Consider the following 14,702-nt stretch of genomic DNA (forward strand, 5'->3'; position numbering starts at 1 on the left):
GACTTTCACCTACAAACTATTGATTCCAACTTAGTCCCTTGCTTTCTGGTATCTATGAGACAGCAGAGCCTATTGTACTACCCAAGAAAATTAGGCCTTATCACCAAGAAGAAAGGGGGACTGCATGATGCAGAGGCGACCAGCCATCTCAACCAGATACTACACAGCCTAAATTCAAACTGTTACAATATAATCAAATTTCACCAACCCCAGTCATATCTTAATCTTAGGAGTTTTGATCACTGACTTGCAAATCCCAAAAGTGTGTTTTGAGGTCCTAGGCCACAGGAAGAACCAGCTTGTCTCACAGACCTCTTACAGAGACAGTATTCGCAGTCTATCTAGAGTCCAGCTTCAGATAATATGTACTCCACTGGCAGCATGAGAAATAAATACACAGGAAAATAAATATAGCACAAACCAGGAGCTGAGGGTGAATGAAGATGCTCAGAAACACCCACACTAAAAATTTGCTGAAAAAGGTAAAACATGACAAGCAGCACTGCCTCTGGAAACCAGAAAAATTATATTATTTGATAACAGATCCTAAGCCTGGATGCTGGAGGTGCTTAAAAATGTGCACTGTGTCTGGTTTTCTTTCCGTGTATACATTTATTTGACTCTATAGTAAAATCTCCTCCTCCTTCATGTCCCATATTCATGCAAGCAAATGTTAACAAACTGCCACAGTAGCATTTTAATTAGTGCACATCTTTCTGTCTTCACCACATTATAATCTTTTCTCATTTTGTTCTGCTGATATTTCTACTATGATAAAAGACTTAAGTAAATACGTAGAAATGCTTATATACATGTACATGCAAGAATGATTCAAATAAATAAACACAGAAACAGAAATACTAAGGGAGGTAGGGCTGGAATTTTTCTTCAACGTGTACAATTCAGTGTACTTTCAGTTTTCATTTCAACCTTCCTCAGTGGTTTCTGCCCAGCAACTGATGAGAAACACCACCTCTGAGCCAATCAAAAAACTAATTCTTCCAAAGAGAGATTGTTATTATTCCTCAGGATGACCAGACAGCTTCTGCTTTCTTTTTCCTTTCTTCCAGATGGAGATTCAACCATAATAGAAAGAATGGAGAACTATTAACCGCCTTTCTTCAGTGGGCTGTGATTTTCAGAGGGGAATACTAAGAAGTAAGTGGGGGATATTGATTAGAGCCTGGGTTACAATACCTGGGAGGACAGGGGCTGAATCGTTGAGAGTGGTGAGTGGGCATGCAGGAAGAGTACTCACCCTGAGAAAGGGGTGAGGTGCCTGTGTGTGTGTGTGTGTGTGCGCATGCACATGGGCAACCACGCACACATGTGGGCACATGGGGAAGAGGCAAGTAGTGCAAAGAATAAAGACCTGCAGATGTTGGGATTTGGTGGAAGGAAAGGGAGACAACATAAATGAAGAAATATTCCAACTGCATGTTCTTAAGAATGTATTGTGGTAAGAAGAGAGCAAAAAGTCTTTAAAATCTGTTTTGGCCAACTCAAGCCGTCTATTCTAAGAGATTCTAGAAAGAGATGTGCCTTATAGATTCATATGTAAACGTGTTCATTATAGAAATATTTAAAATATAGAAAAATCTGAACCAGCATACACATACAACAGGTGGGGGATAGACAAACAATACATGGTTCAATCATAAAAGAGATTCCCATGCAGCCTTTAGGAATCATGTTTTTAATGAACGGCAATTATTTATCATTTTAACATCATTAGATCCATACATTAAACCCTGTTTTATATGATTTAGGTACAGTATCTGTTTTTTCTACCATTAAACATTTCCTCATAACCCAATATATGTGTTTCAATGGACACAATCTATTTCATGGTATGAATATATAATTATTTTTTAAAACTTTCTTAATTTTGGCTATTTCAATTATCTACATTTGGCTACTGTAGATTTTGTTATATTTAACAGCCTCAGACATAAATTTTTGTCTTAATTTCTGGCTTTTTTTTTCCTTCAACAATAATTCCTGTAAGTGGAACTTTTCGGTAAAACATACAACTTCTTTTTTTTTAATAGCGTTTCCTTGGTAGAGCATGTAACTTTTTAAAGAAGCTTGCTGTATATATGACCAAAATGCTTCAAGAAGTATTTATGTTTCTACTACCAAAGTATATGATTACCACTACAGATTTTTAATTTTATTGATTAATTTGTAGAAATGGGGGTCTCATTATGTTACCCAGGCTGGTCTTAAACTCCTGGGCTCAAGGAATCCTCCCACCTTGACCATCCAAATTGCAAAGATGACAGGCATGAGTCACTACTTAAACTTTTATTCCTTTATGCTTTCCTTCATTTGCAATATTGACCATAATCAGGAAGAAAAATATAAACATCCTTTAAAAAGGATGAAAACATATGTCTCACTTTAAGCAGAGCGGAGAAATTGTTAACTTTGAAACCAATGATAATAAAACTGATACCCTTTCTGTAGCAACATAAAGAGCAGTTTTGAGGAACAGAAGATATGAAACACAATGTTTAGTCTGGGTGGGTGCAAGATGCAGGTAGGGGTGGAGGATGGCCAGCTGCACAGACCTCTGTTCTAGTGCTTCCTCTTCATCCCTCCCCACGTCTGTCTGCAGACCTTGTTTTCAGAGGCCATTCCCAGACTCAGGTGGCCACAGCAGCGGGTGTTATGGCTGCAGACCTCATGCTCCTTTGCTTTGGAAAAAGCTGTTGAGAAGTTAGTATTTACTGAGCAGCTAATATGTTCCAGCCAGTGTTATCACTCATAATAATTACTGTTAAGTAATACACGAAAAATTTTAAATTTAAAGCATTTCAATATTTTAAAAGTAAAGGGAGCAAAAGGCCAAAATGATCTTTCACTCACTTAACCTCCGATCTTCAGTTTAGCATGCATCTTTTTAGACTTTTGCAGGCGTTTACATCTATAAATATGCAGAAATGTAGAGCTTAGCTTTTGTTTTTCAATCGAATCATTAGTATAGTTCTGCAATGTGCTTTTTGACCGCTTAGTGTATCACCATTACCTAGGTTCATGACAATAAATCAACTCTTTTTACCTGCTACATTGAATTCCCTCTGAGGGATGAGCTGTCATTCCTCTAAGCAGTCTCCTGTTGAGTGGATGGTTCAATTAGTTACCACTTTTATACTTTAAAAATAGTGCTGCAGTGTCATTCTCACAGAGGCTTCTCTCTGCACCCATGCAAATACTTTGCTGGACTAGACATCAGAAAGTGGAATTGCGGGACCAATTGTGCACTTTCTAAATTTCATACTTCATGATATTGTATGAATAAATAAAGTTCCAGTGGTTTTGTCCCATGAACAAGATCACGCAGCTTGTGAATCTTAGAGCCTTTACCTATTGCTTACCTTCTTTATGTCCTTAACACTAATATAGTAGGCCTCACCCACTGTGGGTGCTCAGTAAATATTTGTTGAATGACTTTATGAAGGGAAGAAAGAAAAGATGAGTAAGTCCTGGTCTTAATTTGCAGCTCTCTGATCACTAGCCTTGGATTAAATGTGGTGGGTTCAGCCCCTGACTGATTCCAGAGCCCCCACCAGGCAGTCTTCCTGAATCCCACCAGGAGTCCACTGGGCCATGACTTGACCATGGTGATGGCCAAGAGTTGGGGCTTTGAGGAGTCCGCAGTGGTGGACACCCACAGTGGTGGATCCCAGTGGAACCAGGGAGCCCAGTAAAGAGGGTCCTGCATGAAACAGAGCAGGATGGTGGAGGGTTGGAAATGGTAGGGGAAGTTTGGGGAAGTGATAGGATTCTGAATATTTTCAAGCAGTACAGTCAAGGATTTCTTGATTGAATAACATGTGCATTATACATAGACATGGTTTTACAGGTAATTTTCCATGTTGGAACTCAAAGGTAAAGACACTGAGGACAGACCTTTCTGGCAGAGGTAAGATCTTTGGTCACCATACTTGAGTTGCCCCTGGGGAAGTGGACGTTTCCATGTGGAATCCTAAAGCTTCTTCTGGGCCATTGTGTCTGCCTCTCACCTTCTGGTGTCTCCTGATATGCAGCACGGATGAAAATGGCAAGTTCCCTGGCCTTTCTTCTGCTCAGCTTTCGTGTTTGCCTCCTCTTGGTCCAGCTGCTTACTCCTTGCTCAGGTAGGGAATGACTCAATGCCTGTTTCTGAAGCAGACAATTACCTATGAATGTCCTCATAGAACTTTTTACTCCTTCCTATACCTGAAGTCCATTCCAACCTGAAGGATCACCTGTCACAAAGAGACAAAGGGTGCTTCTGTCAGGATTGGTTTCTCTCAAGGTTCTCTGCATCTCACCTTCCCTGTCTGAGAAGCACCCTTCCTCTCCTCACCCCAACTCCAACACCCTCTGACAGAACCTCCCTCTGTGCCAGCAGCTCAGTTTGCTGTGCTTGGACCCCATGGGCCCATCCTGGCCATGGTAGGTGAAGACGTTGATCTGCCCTGTCACCTGTTCCCGACAATGAGTGCAGAGACCATGGAGCTGAGGTGGGTGAGTTCCAGCCTAAGGCAGGTGGTGAACGTGTATGCAGATGGAAAGGAAGTGGAAGACAGGCAGAGTGCACCGTATCGTGGGAGAACTTCGATTCTACGGGATGACATCACTGCAGGGAAGGCTGCTCTCCGAATACACAACATCACAGCCTCTGACAGTGGAAAGTACTTGTGTTATTTCCAAGATGGTGACTTCTATGAAAAAGCTCTGGTGGAGCTGAAGGTTGCAGGTGAGCCTCCAGGTTTGGTTCTGAGAACATTTCTCTGTAGGATCTTGAGCAGATTCAGAGTCCCTCTTCCAAAAGCACTGCAGACACTCCTGGCTGCTCACTAGCAATTGCCTGCACTGCCTTCCAACTTAGCCTCTCTGAGGCCCTTAAGAAAGACACACTCCTTCTTTAGAAAAAATTCGTGCTATACCATACATGCTCAAGTAAACAACTCCCTCCCCCTGGAGAACAGAGATATAAGGGAAATGAAGGATGAAGGATAGGAAGCATTAGAAATCATCTCTTCAGTGGCTGGTACACAGTCATTTTGGTTTAGTTGTGTAACAGACGGCTTCTGTTGTGTCTCCAAGTGCACACTACCATGGGCCCTGGGAGGTGGAATAGTGACTGTATCTGCTGCCAGTGTTTTCCAATCAGTGACTCCCAGAAACGTTTTTGTAGTAGAATGAGGCATGTTTCTTACTTGTTGCAGTGAGGAAGAACACACATCATGGGGAGCTGTGGCAGTATCTCAGTAAGGAAGTTTTAGAGCAGACTTATTATACAATGTGGGCTTGTGTTAGGGGATTTGGGGGATGGTTTATAGACTTAGCACTCTGCTCTGGATGAGATACTGTCAGGAAGGTGTCGGGAGACGAATTCTACGAGTGGGAGCCTTAATCAAGCTTATCCAGGAGGAAGGAGACTAGGGTGAAACTAAAGCTGTAATTGATGAAGAGGCAGCAATTCCTCATTGCCGATGGGGGATGTTTGGTCATTGTTGTGGTACAATGTTCATGTTTTTCTCTGCACTCACACATGATGTGGGGTGGTCTTGTATTTCCCATGATCTGTCACAGTGATAAAGTACTATTGTTTTTGTTCTGTGAAATTGTTCATGTTCGACAGGAGGATACCAAGACCTGGTGTCAGGTTCCAAATGTCTGGGATGCCTTTTTTCTTTCTCAGTGCAATCCCTTGCCTCATGGCTTCTGGTTGGGTTTGGTTTAAGGGGAGCTATAGAAGACAATGGTAGGAGGAAGAGAAAAGGGAAAGGTCTAGGTGCTTATTCCCTGGCTTCCTGACTGCAAGATACCCTCAGGATGACTGCATTGCCTTGCTGAAGGTCACAGGTCAACTCAGGAATGTCCTCAATGCATCAATCTCTTCTTCTATGTCTCCAGAACAGATCCCTCTCCTCCTCCCTCTGGTAATTGAGGGGGGGGTGGGAATAGCCCCACCTTACTGACCCTGGGATACTGCACTAGCCCATTTAGTTTTCTTCTCATCATGACCACACTTGTGTAAATAACTCCTGAATGAAATCTTTCTAGAATTATCAAATATGAGTCTGCCATTGATTCCTATCGAGACCCTCCCTGATACAGGAGTTCTCAAGAATTTAGGTCAATTTAACCTTCCACAGCATTGGGTTCTGATCTTCACATTGAAGTGAAGGGTTATGAGGATGGAGGGATCCATCTGGAGTGCAGGTCCACTGGCTGGTACCCACAACCCCAAATACAGTGGAACAACACCAAGGGAGAGGACATCCCGGCTGTGAAAGCACCTGTGGTTGCAGATGGAGTGGGTCTATATGCAATAGCAGCATCTGTGATCATGAGAGGCAGCTCTGGGAAGGGTATATCCTGCATCATCAGAAATTCCCTCCTCGGCCTGGAAAAGACAGCCAGCATTTCCATCACAGGTCAGTACCCTGCTTGGCCTCAGCTTTACTGAGCTGAGCTGTGGCAGTTGATGAAGGGGAACGTGTGAGTCTGTACTGTGTGAGTCTCTGCGGTCAACCTGGGTCTCTGCACTGCATGTAAGGCTCAAAGCAGGGACCTAGAGGTCACTCCCTGCTCCAGGGGAGCTTCCCCGCTCCACAGAGCTGTTCATGCCACAAACATTTACTGATCACTTCCTGTCTAACAGAAACAGAAAGTGTGACAGGCAGTGGGAATTGGGAAGAAACGTTAAGATAAGCTCCTTATGTAAAGTCAAATGACAAAATGGGAAAACATATATATATTTACAAACTCATAGAGAAAGAGCTAATCTTTTTGAAACAGAAGTTTTGAAAACTGAGTAAAAAATGTTAACAAAGGTCCAGAATTGTTAATTCACAGGAAAGGAAATAACCCACAAAAGGGTGCTCATTCTCACTCATTAGGGAAACATATAGGAAATCATTTTTCACTTATGATATTGGCAAAAATCAAAACCACACTGCCTTGCTTGATAACACATGACTATAGCAGGAATGTAGGAAGGCAGTGATTCTCAGTCATTTGGTCGTGTCACTTGTATTTTTGGTGTGCATTAGCACAAGGTCTATGGGGGAATCTATCCAAACTATATATTTATTGATCCAAAATTCCAGTTCTGGGATACGCTTGCATTTGTATGAGATGATCCATGTAAAAGGTTTCTGGGGTTTTTTTGTTTGTTGATTGTTTGTTTGTTTGTTTGTTTGTTTTTGGAGAGGGAGTCTCACTCTTCTGCCCAGGCTGGAGTGCAATGGTGCAGTCTCAGCTTACTGCAACCTCCTCCTCTTCAGTTCAAGAGATCCTCCTGTCTCAGCCTCCCCAGTAGCTGGGATTACAAGCACGCACCACCACAGCTGGCCAATTTTTATATTTTTGCTAGAGATGTGGCTTCACCATGTTGGCCAAGCTGGTTTCAAACTCCCTACCCCAATTGATCTGCCTGTCTCAGCCTCCCAAGGTGCTGGGATTACAAGTGAGAGTCACCAGCCTAGCCTGTAAGAAGTTTCTTGATTGTGATTGTATAACGTTAGAAGCTATACAGATCCTAACTGATGGTGAACTTCCATACAAGAGAATACTGCCCCGTTGTGAAAGAAAAGAGATAATTTTCTCTATACTAATGTGGAAAGATCTCCAAGACACACTTTACACAGAAGAGTGAGATGCAGAGTGATGTATATAGAATGTTATTTTTAGTTTAAACAGGAGGAAAAATAGGAACATATTTTAATGGACTTTTCTAGTTCTTGATTGTGTTATTTAATTTACATTTTTAAAATTTAACAAGTGATTTTGTAACCCTCACTGTACATCAGGCACTTTATTTACTTATTTAGGGACAGAGTCTCACTCTGCCACCCAGGCTGGAATGCTGTGGACAATCTTGACTCACCGCAAGTTCCACTTCCCGGGCTGAAGCAATTCTACAGCCTCAGCCTCCCTAGTAGTTGGGATTACAGAGACATGCCACTACATCCAGCTAATTTTTGTAATTTTAGTAAACATGGGTTTTCACCATGTTGGCCAAGCTGGTCTCGAACTCCTGACCTCAAGTGGTCTGCCTGCCTTGGCCTCACAAAGTGCTGGGATTACAGGCATGAGCCACTGTGCCAAGCCCTTTATAAGTATTAATTTAATTCTTCTAACCTCAGGAGATGGGTATTATCATTACCCTCATTTTATAGAATAGGCCACTACAAACAGAGAGGTTATGTAGTAGTCCAACATCACACTGCTAGTCACATGGGGGAGCCAGCATTTAAACCCATGCCCTCTGACTCCACAGTTTATGTCCCTAAGCATCATATTAAGTGGACCAAGGAGAAGTTAATAGATGGAGGGAGGGAGTACTAGGTAGATGGGAGAGTTGCATGACTCTACGTGTACGTCATTTTTGAACCATGTAAATGTGTTACTGGTTGAAAAAATATTTAGAAAAAAATGAGTATGACTCTGCCCAAGTTAATTTCCATATGAGAGGCAGACATCTCAAGATAGTAACAGTAGTAGCTTGTAGTGAGGGTTTACCAAAGTGTTCTCTACAGTCCTCTGAGACTTTAGGAGAGGGCACTTATTTAACCTCATGAGATAGATTCCATGACCCCAACCTGGGCTGAGCAGCTAAAGCTTGGGGCGCTAAGGTTGGGGAGGTTGAGTGCACCAGCGCCCATGACTCACAGCTCTCCCCTTCACAGACCCCTTCTTCAGGAACGCCCAGCCCTGGATCGCAGCCCTGGCAGGGACCCTGCCTATCTCACTGCTGCTTCTCGCAGGAGCCAGTTACTTCTTGTGGAGACAACAGAAGGAAAAAGTTGCTCTGTCCAGGGAGACAGAAAGAGAGCGAGAGATGAAAGAAATTGCATATGCTGCAACAAAGCAGGAAATAAGCCTAAGAGGTATCCAAAGCGAACAGAGAATCTAAGCCCCAGGCTTGCATGCCCAGCCTGAAGATCTCACCCCCATACCCGTCCTGGCACTGCATCATGTTTAAGGTTTATTTTCCCAAAATCCCCCTCACCCATAACTGTTCTTTTCTCTCTCTCTCTCTCTCTCTTTTTTTGCTTATTTTCCAGAGAAGCTCCAGGAGGAACTCAGTAAGTTCCCATTCCCCCAGAGACCCAGGCATGTCTTCTTATCCCCACTTTGAGTGCCTTGATAACTGTTCCTTCCCTGTTCATTCCATTGCAGAGTGGAGAAAAATCCAGTACATGGCTCGTGAGTGACTCTGACATTTTCTCTGAATTTGAATCTATGACTCTCTTCTGCTTGGAAATTTTCCAGCCCATAAGTCTTTGCCCAGGGTTGAAAACTGGTTAGATCCCCTTACTCAGGAAAAGAAAATAAGTATGGGTCTTTGGAGAAACCACCCAGAAGGAGTCTCTCTCTTCTCTCTCTCTCTCTAAGAAAAGAAAAAGAGGTCTTCAATCTCTTTGTACTAGGGGCCACAGACATTTATCCCCTATAAAGCACTGAGGAATATCCAGGGGTGCACTTCAAAAGGGAGAGGGAAGAGAAGGATGAGGTGCATTTTCTATGGCAGAACCTTACATATTGTTTTCCATAATCTAGAGGAGGTTGAAAGGAAAACAAGAAGGGAAGATTTAAGAGATAAGAAAACCAGAAAAGAGAGCGGGAGTAAAGTGTGTCTAATAAAGAGGAGTAGCTACAGTGGCTTAGTTCATACAGATTTATCATAACTGCTTTCAAAACTAGTCCCTGAAATTGTGCATTAAATTTCCCAAATTCTTTTTAGAGCAAGGTAGGAAATGATACAGATTGAGAAGGATGGATCTTGTACTCTTAGACATTCACATATAGACATGGTGGCACCTATGCCCAGGCACAGGAGTATAGACAGATTCAAAATAGATTAGGTGGGCTCCATTGGGAAGGAACTCTTACAATGACTGCCTTGCCACTAGTATTCAACCAGTGTTCCCAGATTGGATATTAAGAAGAAGAGGTGAAGAGAGAATTCAGCATGCAGAGTGAGACCATAGGGAAGGGTGGAATGATCAAAAAGAAAGACTAGATGGACGCGAAAGGGAGGGGAAGGGGCCAACAGAGCAAAGGCAGTGTTCACGTGATATCTCTGTCTTTCTTTCATTGTAGGGGGAGAGAAGTCTTTGGCCTATCATGGTGAGTGAGCCTGATGCTTTCTGGGTTTGCCGGGTCATGTACCATGAACTTTTCAACCTTTTCTCTGCTGTGACTCATTGACGTTCTCAGTTGGATTAACCAGTTCTAGCCCATAGACTCAATCTTGCATGGTAGGGGGTTGACTTCTGCTTTTCTGGAGCCTCTGAGAGACTCCTGACCCTGCACATGCCCAGGCAAAGCATAGCCATGCAGCCTGCACCCCTCATGACATTGTTTAGAAGGTACCACCTCTGATCCATCAGACCTGTACAGGAGGGAGGCTGAATGAACCCTGGAAGAGACTCTGAAGAAAAGGAGAGAAAACGTGTAGTGAAAGGAGAATGGAGTGGAGAAAAAACAAAACTACTGACCTTTTTCTTATCTGTGTCTCCCTCCTTTCAGAATGGAAAATGGCCCTCTTCAAGCCTGGTGAGTAAATGACTGTATGTTCCCTGGACCAACAACCTGAGGGACCCTATGCCTTTTTCCTCCTCCAACTCTTGTGATTTGGGGAAGAAAACTTCCCTTGACTAAGAGAGTTTGGGATAGACAGCATTAAATCCCAATCTGAAAAGTGGGCCCATCTCCAAGATCCTTCCTGCTGAGAGCCCAGGGAACCAGAGAGAATTGCTCTCTTGGGCTTCCTCAGACCTTCCTGGGAAGGATGACACATAAAGGGTGGAGCTGAGGGGAAGGAGACACACACTGAGTGATACTGCAGGGAGAGTGAGGGTGGAAATGCCAAGGAGAGGAGGCGATGCCTGCCCAAAGAACTTTGCCCTTCCTAGGCTTCTCATGCCACCTACCGCCTGTGTCACCTCAAAGGATTTAATGCTTCTGAGCTTTGGCCTCCACATTTTTAAACGAAAATTACAATCTGTGTTTTGTTGGGGTTGAGGTGAAGACTGAAGGAATAATAAATATCCATTGGTTAAAAACCTAGTTAGAAAGAGATGACGAGTTCACACTGCGTGGTTGAAGAAGGTTTGCAGAAAGGAGGGTTAAGGGAAAGCAACAAGGAAAAGTGCAGTGCCCCCATGGTTCCCAACAGTGGGGAGTTGTCTCCACTCCTAGGGAGGGGAGGCAGTTACTGGAACCCAGAGAAAAGTAGCGCAAAGAGAGGGCTTCCTGAGAAGACTCATCAGGCCTTGTTAGAACAGCATCAGCTGCTGCTGGCAGGGAGGAAGCAGGAAAATAAACGGTGTGTCTCTTCTTTCTTTCTCCTTCCAATCTTCTGTCAGGGCCCCATTGGCCAAACTCAACAGCAAACCAGAGGACACGGGAGCCCAGTGGCACTGTCCTTAGAGTACAGATTCCTGGGGCCCAGAAGAGGGTGGAGAAAGCTGAAGGTTGGAGGGTGAATCTGGGGCCCCCCACAGAGCCCAGCACAGAGACTGCCTTGCAGCTATTAGAACATCAGGAGCTTCCTTCATACCCTGCTGTGGGCTGAATAAATGATTCCCCTATACTACGCTAGAGATTCATATTTTTATCCCCGTTTTTCAGGTGAGGAAATGCTTCAGATGAGGCTCCACCTTATTAAATAAATTGGATGTATGGAAAAATAGACTGCAGAAAAGGGGAACTCATTTAGTTCATGAGTGGTCGAGTGAAGATTGAAAATTAACCTCTGATTATAAAGCATTAGGGGACAGAGTCAGTGTGGGGAGGGAAACAAGAAAAATGTAGCAAGAAGATCCGTGTTGCTTCCTGGGGCAGCATCAGGGTATTGGATTAGGCAGATACTGACCTTACTTTCATTTCCCCTCTGGACACAAGACCCCTTGAGCTTTCTCCCACGACACTGATGAGACATCCAAATTCAGGGCAGGCTAGGGACGCCAGGTTCTGTAAGGACCTCCTCAGCATGGTCCAGGCCTTGCATGCTGAGGCTCTGAAATCCAGGAAAAATGGCTGACCCCATGGACACCTCCTCAAACTCTCTGCAGTGGATGTGATTCTGGATCCAGACACGGCAAATGCCATCCTCCTTGTTTCTGAGGACCAGAGGAGTGTGCAGCGTGCCGAAGAGCCGCGGGATCTTCCAGACAACCCTGAGAGATTTGAATGGCGTTACTGCGTGCTTGGCCATGAAAACTTCACATCAGGGAGACATTTCTGGGAAGTGGAAGTGGGGGACAGAAAAGAGTGGCATATTGGGGTGTGTAGTAAAAACGTGGAGAGGAAAAAAGGTTGGGTCAAAATGACACCAGAGAATGGATACTGGACCATGGGGTTGACTGATGGGAATAAGTATCGGGCTCTCACTGATCCCAGAACCAGTCTGAAACTTCCTGAGTCCCCTAGGAAAGTGGGGATCTTCCTGGATTATGAGACTGGAGAGATCTCATTCTACAATGCTACGGATGGATCTCATATCTACACCTTTCCGCACACCTCTTTCTCTGAGCCTCTGTATCCTGTATTCAGAATTTTGACCTTGGAGCCCACTGCCCTGACCATTTGCCCAACACCAAAACAAGTAGAGAGTTCCCCCGATCCTGACCTAGTGCCTGATCATTCCCTGGAGACACCAGTAGCCCTGGGTTTAGCTAATGAAAGTGGGGAGCCTCAGGCTGAAGCAACATCTCTGCTTCTCCCTGCCCACCCTGGAGTTGACGGCCTCCCCCTCCACAACAACCAATCAGAACCATAAAGCTACAGGCACGCCCTGAAGCACTTTACTGATATTCATTCAATTATTCCATATGACAGTTGTTTGAGTTTGGTACCACCTATTGTTCCTTTATACAAATAAGGAAACTGGGGTGCAGAAAGGTGAATTAACTTTACAAAGTAGACATGACTAGTGAACAATACAGCTGGAATTTAAACAGCAATAGCTACTATTAACAGATAATTTAAACTGTTCTGAGTGCTGTGTTGTACACTTTGGTGGATGTCACTCCTTTGAACGTCACAACACCCCATCGGGTAGTCTCATTTTGCAAGTATGAAAGCTGAGGCAGGGCAACGTTAAGTAACTTACATAACTCCTACGGTAATTTGTGTAGTTAGGAGATGTTCAGCCTCAGTCCCTGGCTAATTGCCCATTCTTTTCCAGCCTGATTTTTTTCCATGGGAAGAGCGCACATGTAGCCCTGCGGTTTCCTTCCCAGAACAGCTCCAGGGTAGAGATCATTGTAAGTGGTTGTGGAGTTGACACCCCTATTGACTCCTTCCCAGCTGATTATCAGAGCCTTAGACACAACACTCCTTAGATTAGCTCTGCAGAGTGTCTTGGTTGAGAGAATAACCTCATAGTACCCACATGACATGTGACTTGGAAAGAGACTATAGGCCACACTTGATAAATCAAGTGGAAGAGATGTGTGCCCTCCCAACAAATGTGATAAGTGATTGCGCAGCCAGAGCCAGCCTTCCTACTGTCAAGGTTTCCAGGCAGAACAAATACCCTAAAGATTCTCTGTGATATAGGAAATTTGGATCAAGGAACCTAGAAGAATTACAGGGATGTTTTTAATCCCGCTATGGACTCAGTCTTCTGGAAATAGGTCTGTCCACTCCTGATCATTGGTGGATGTTAAACCCATATTCCTTTCAACTGATGCCTGCTAGGGAAAACTGCTCCTCATTGTCATCACTATTAATGCTCACCACTGTACCCCCTCTACTTGGCAAGTGGTTGTCAAGTTCTAGTTGTTTAATAAAGTGTTAATAATGCTTACTCCTCAACTTGGCTTTTTCTAGACTGTGGTGTCTACTCAGCACAGTAAAGTAAAGTAGTCTGCACACCCACTGTACTCACCACAGTCTCAGTTTACCTCACTGCAGCATTTTCACAAAACCCTTATTGGATGTATTTTCTTTGTTCTACTCCCAGGCTGGAGTACAGTGGCACAATCTCAGCTCACTGCAACCTCTGCCTCCCAGGTTCAACTGATTCTCCTGCCTCAGTCTCCCAAGTAGCTGGGACTACAGGTGCGTGCAACCACACCCAGCTAACATGTTGTATTTTTAGTACAGACAGGATTTCCCCATGTTGTCCAGGATGGTCTCGATCTCCTGACCTCGTGATCCACCCACCTCGGCCTCCCAAAGTGTTTCATCGTGTTAGCCAGGATGGTCTCGATCTCCTGACCTCGTGATCCACCCACCTCGGCCTCCCAAAGTGCTGGGATTGCAGGCATGAGCCATTGCGCCTGGCCTCAGAAATTCATAAACTTAAAGCAACACAAATGTATTATCTCACTGTTCTGTAGGTGAGAAGTCCCACAGGGATCTCACCAGGCTAGAATCAAGGTGTCCGCAGGCTGGATTCCTTTCTGGAGTCTCTAAGGAAGAATCTATTTCCTTGCTTATTCAGACTGTTGTCCGAATCAGATCCTTTCATTTATAGGACTGAGGTCCCAGTTGTTTCCTGGTTTTTACCCATTTCTAGAGGCTGCCACGCTCTGGCTCCTAGCTCCCTTCCTCCATCTTCAAAGCAGCAACAGTGCATTGAGGCTCATCTCCTAGGTCTTTTTCTCCATTATATCTCTCTGATTCTTTTTACCTCCTCCTTTTTTTTTTTACATCCTTTTTTTTTCTTCTTCTTCTTTGACAAG

General features: G+C 44.0%; 1 protein-coding gene across 2 annotated transcripts; it reads left to right on the top strand.

Annotated features, from left to right (window-relative positions):
• The first annotated feature begins 982 nt into the window (after positions 1–982).
• On the top strand, positions 983–13,830 carry LOC105526761 (butyrophilin subfamily 3 member A3). Of its 2 annotated transcripts, XM_011962874.1 has the most exons (11): positions 1,008–1,229; positions 3,869–3,928; positions 4,053–4,142; positions 4,400–4,747; positions 6,153–6,434; positions 8,691–8,891; positions 9,069–9,089; positions 9,184–9,210; positions 10,108–10,134; positions 10,537–10,563; positions 12,084–13,830. In XM_011962874.1, the coding sequence occupies exons 3-11, from the start codon at positions 4,058–4,060 to the stop codon at positions 12,788–12,790; spliced, it is 1,725 nt and encodes a 574-aa protein (XP_011818264.1). In that variant the 5' UTR covers positions 1,008–1,229; positions 3,869–3,928; positions 4,053–4,057; the 3' UTR covers positions 12,791–13,830. The 2 variants fall into 2 exon arrangements, with proteins under 2 accessions (XP_011818265.1, XP_011818264.1); XM_011962875.1 differs by lacking the exon at positions 9,069–9,089 and having other exon boundaries at positions 983–1,158; positions 4,124–4,142; positions 12,084–13,822.
• Positions 13,831–14,702: the final 872 nt, after the last annotated feature.

The sequence above is a fragment of the Colobus angolensis genome, unplaced genomic scaffold (genome assembly GCF_000951035.1).
Source record: "Colobus angolensis palliatus isolate OR3802 unplaced genomic scaffold, Cang.pa_1.0 Scaffold6, whole genome shotgun sequence".
Lineage (NCBI taxonomy): Eukaryota > Metazoa > Chordata > Mammalia > Primates > Cercopithecidae > Colobus > Colobus angolensis.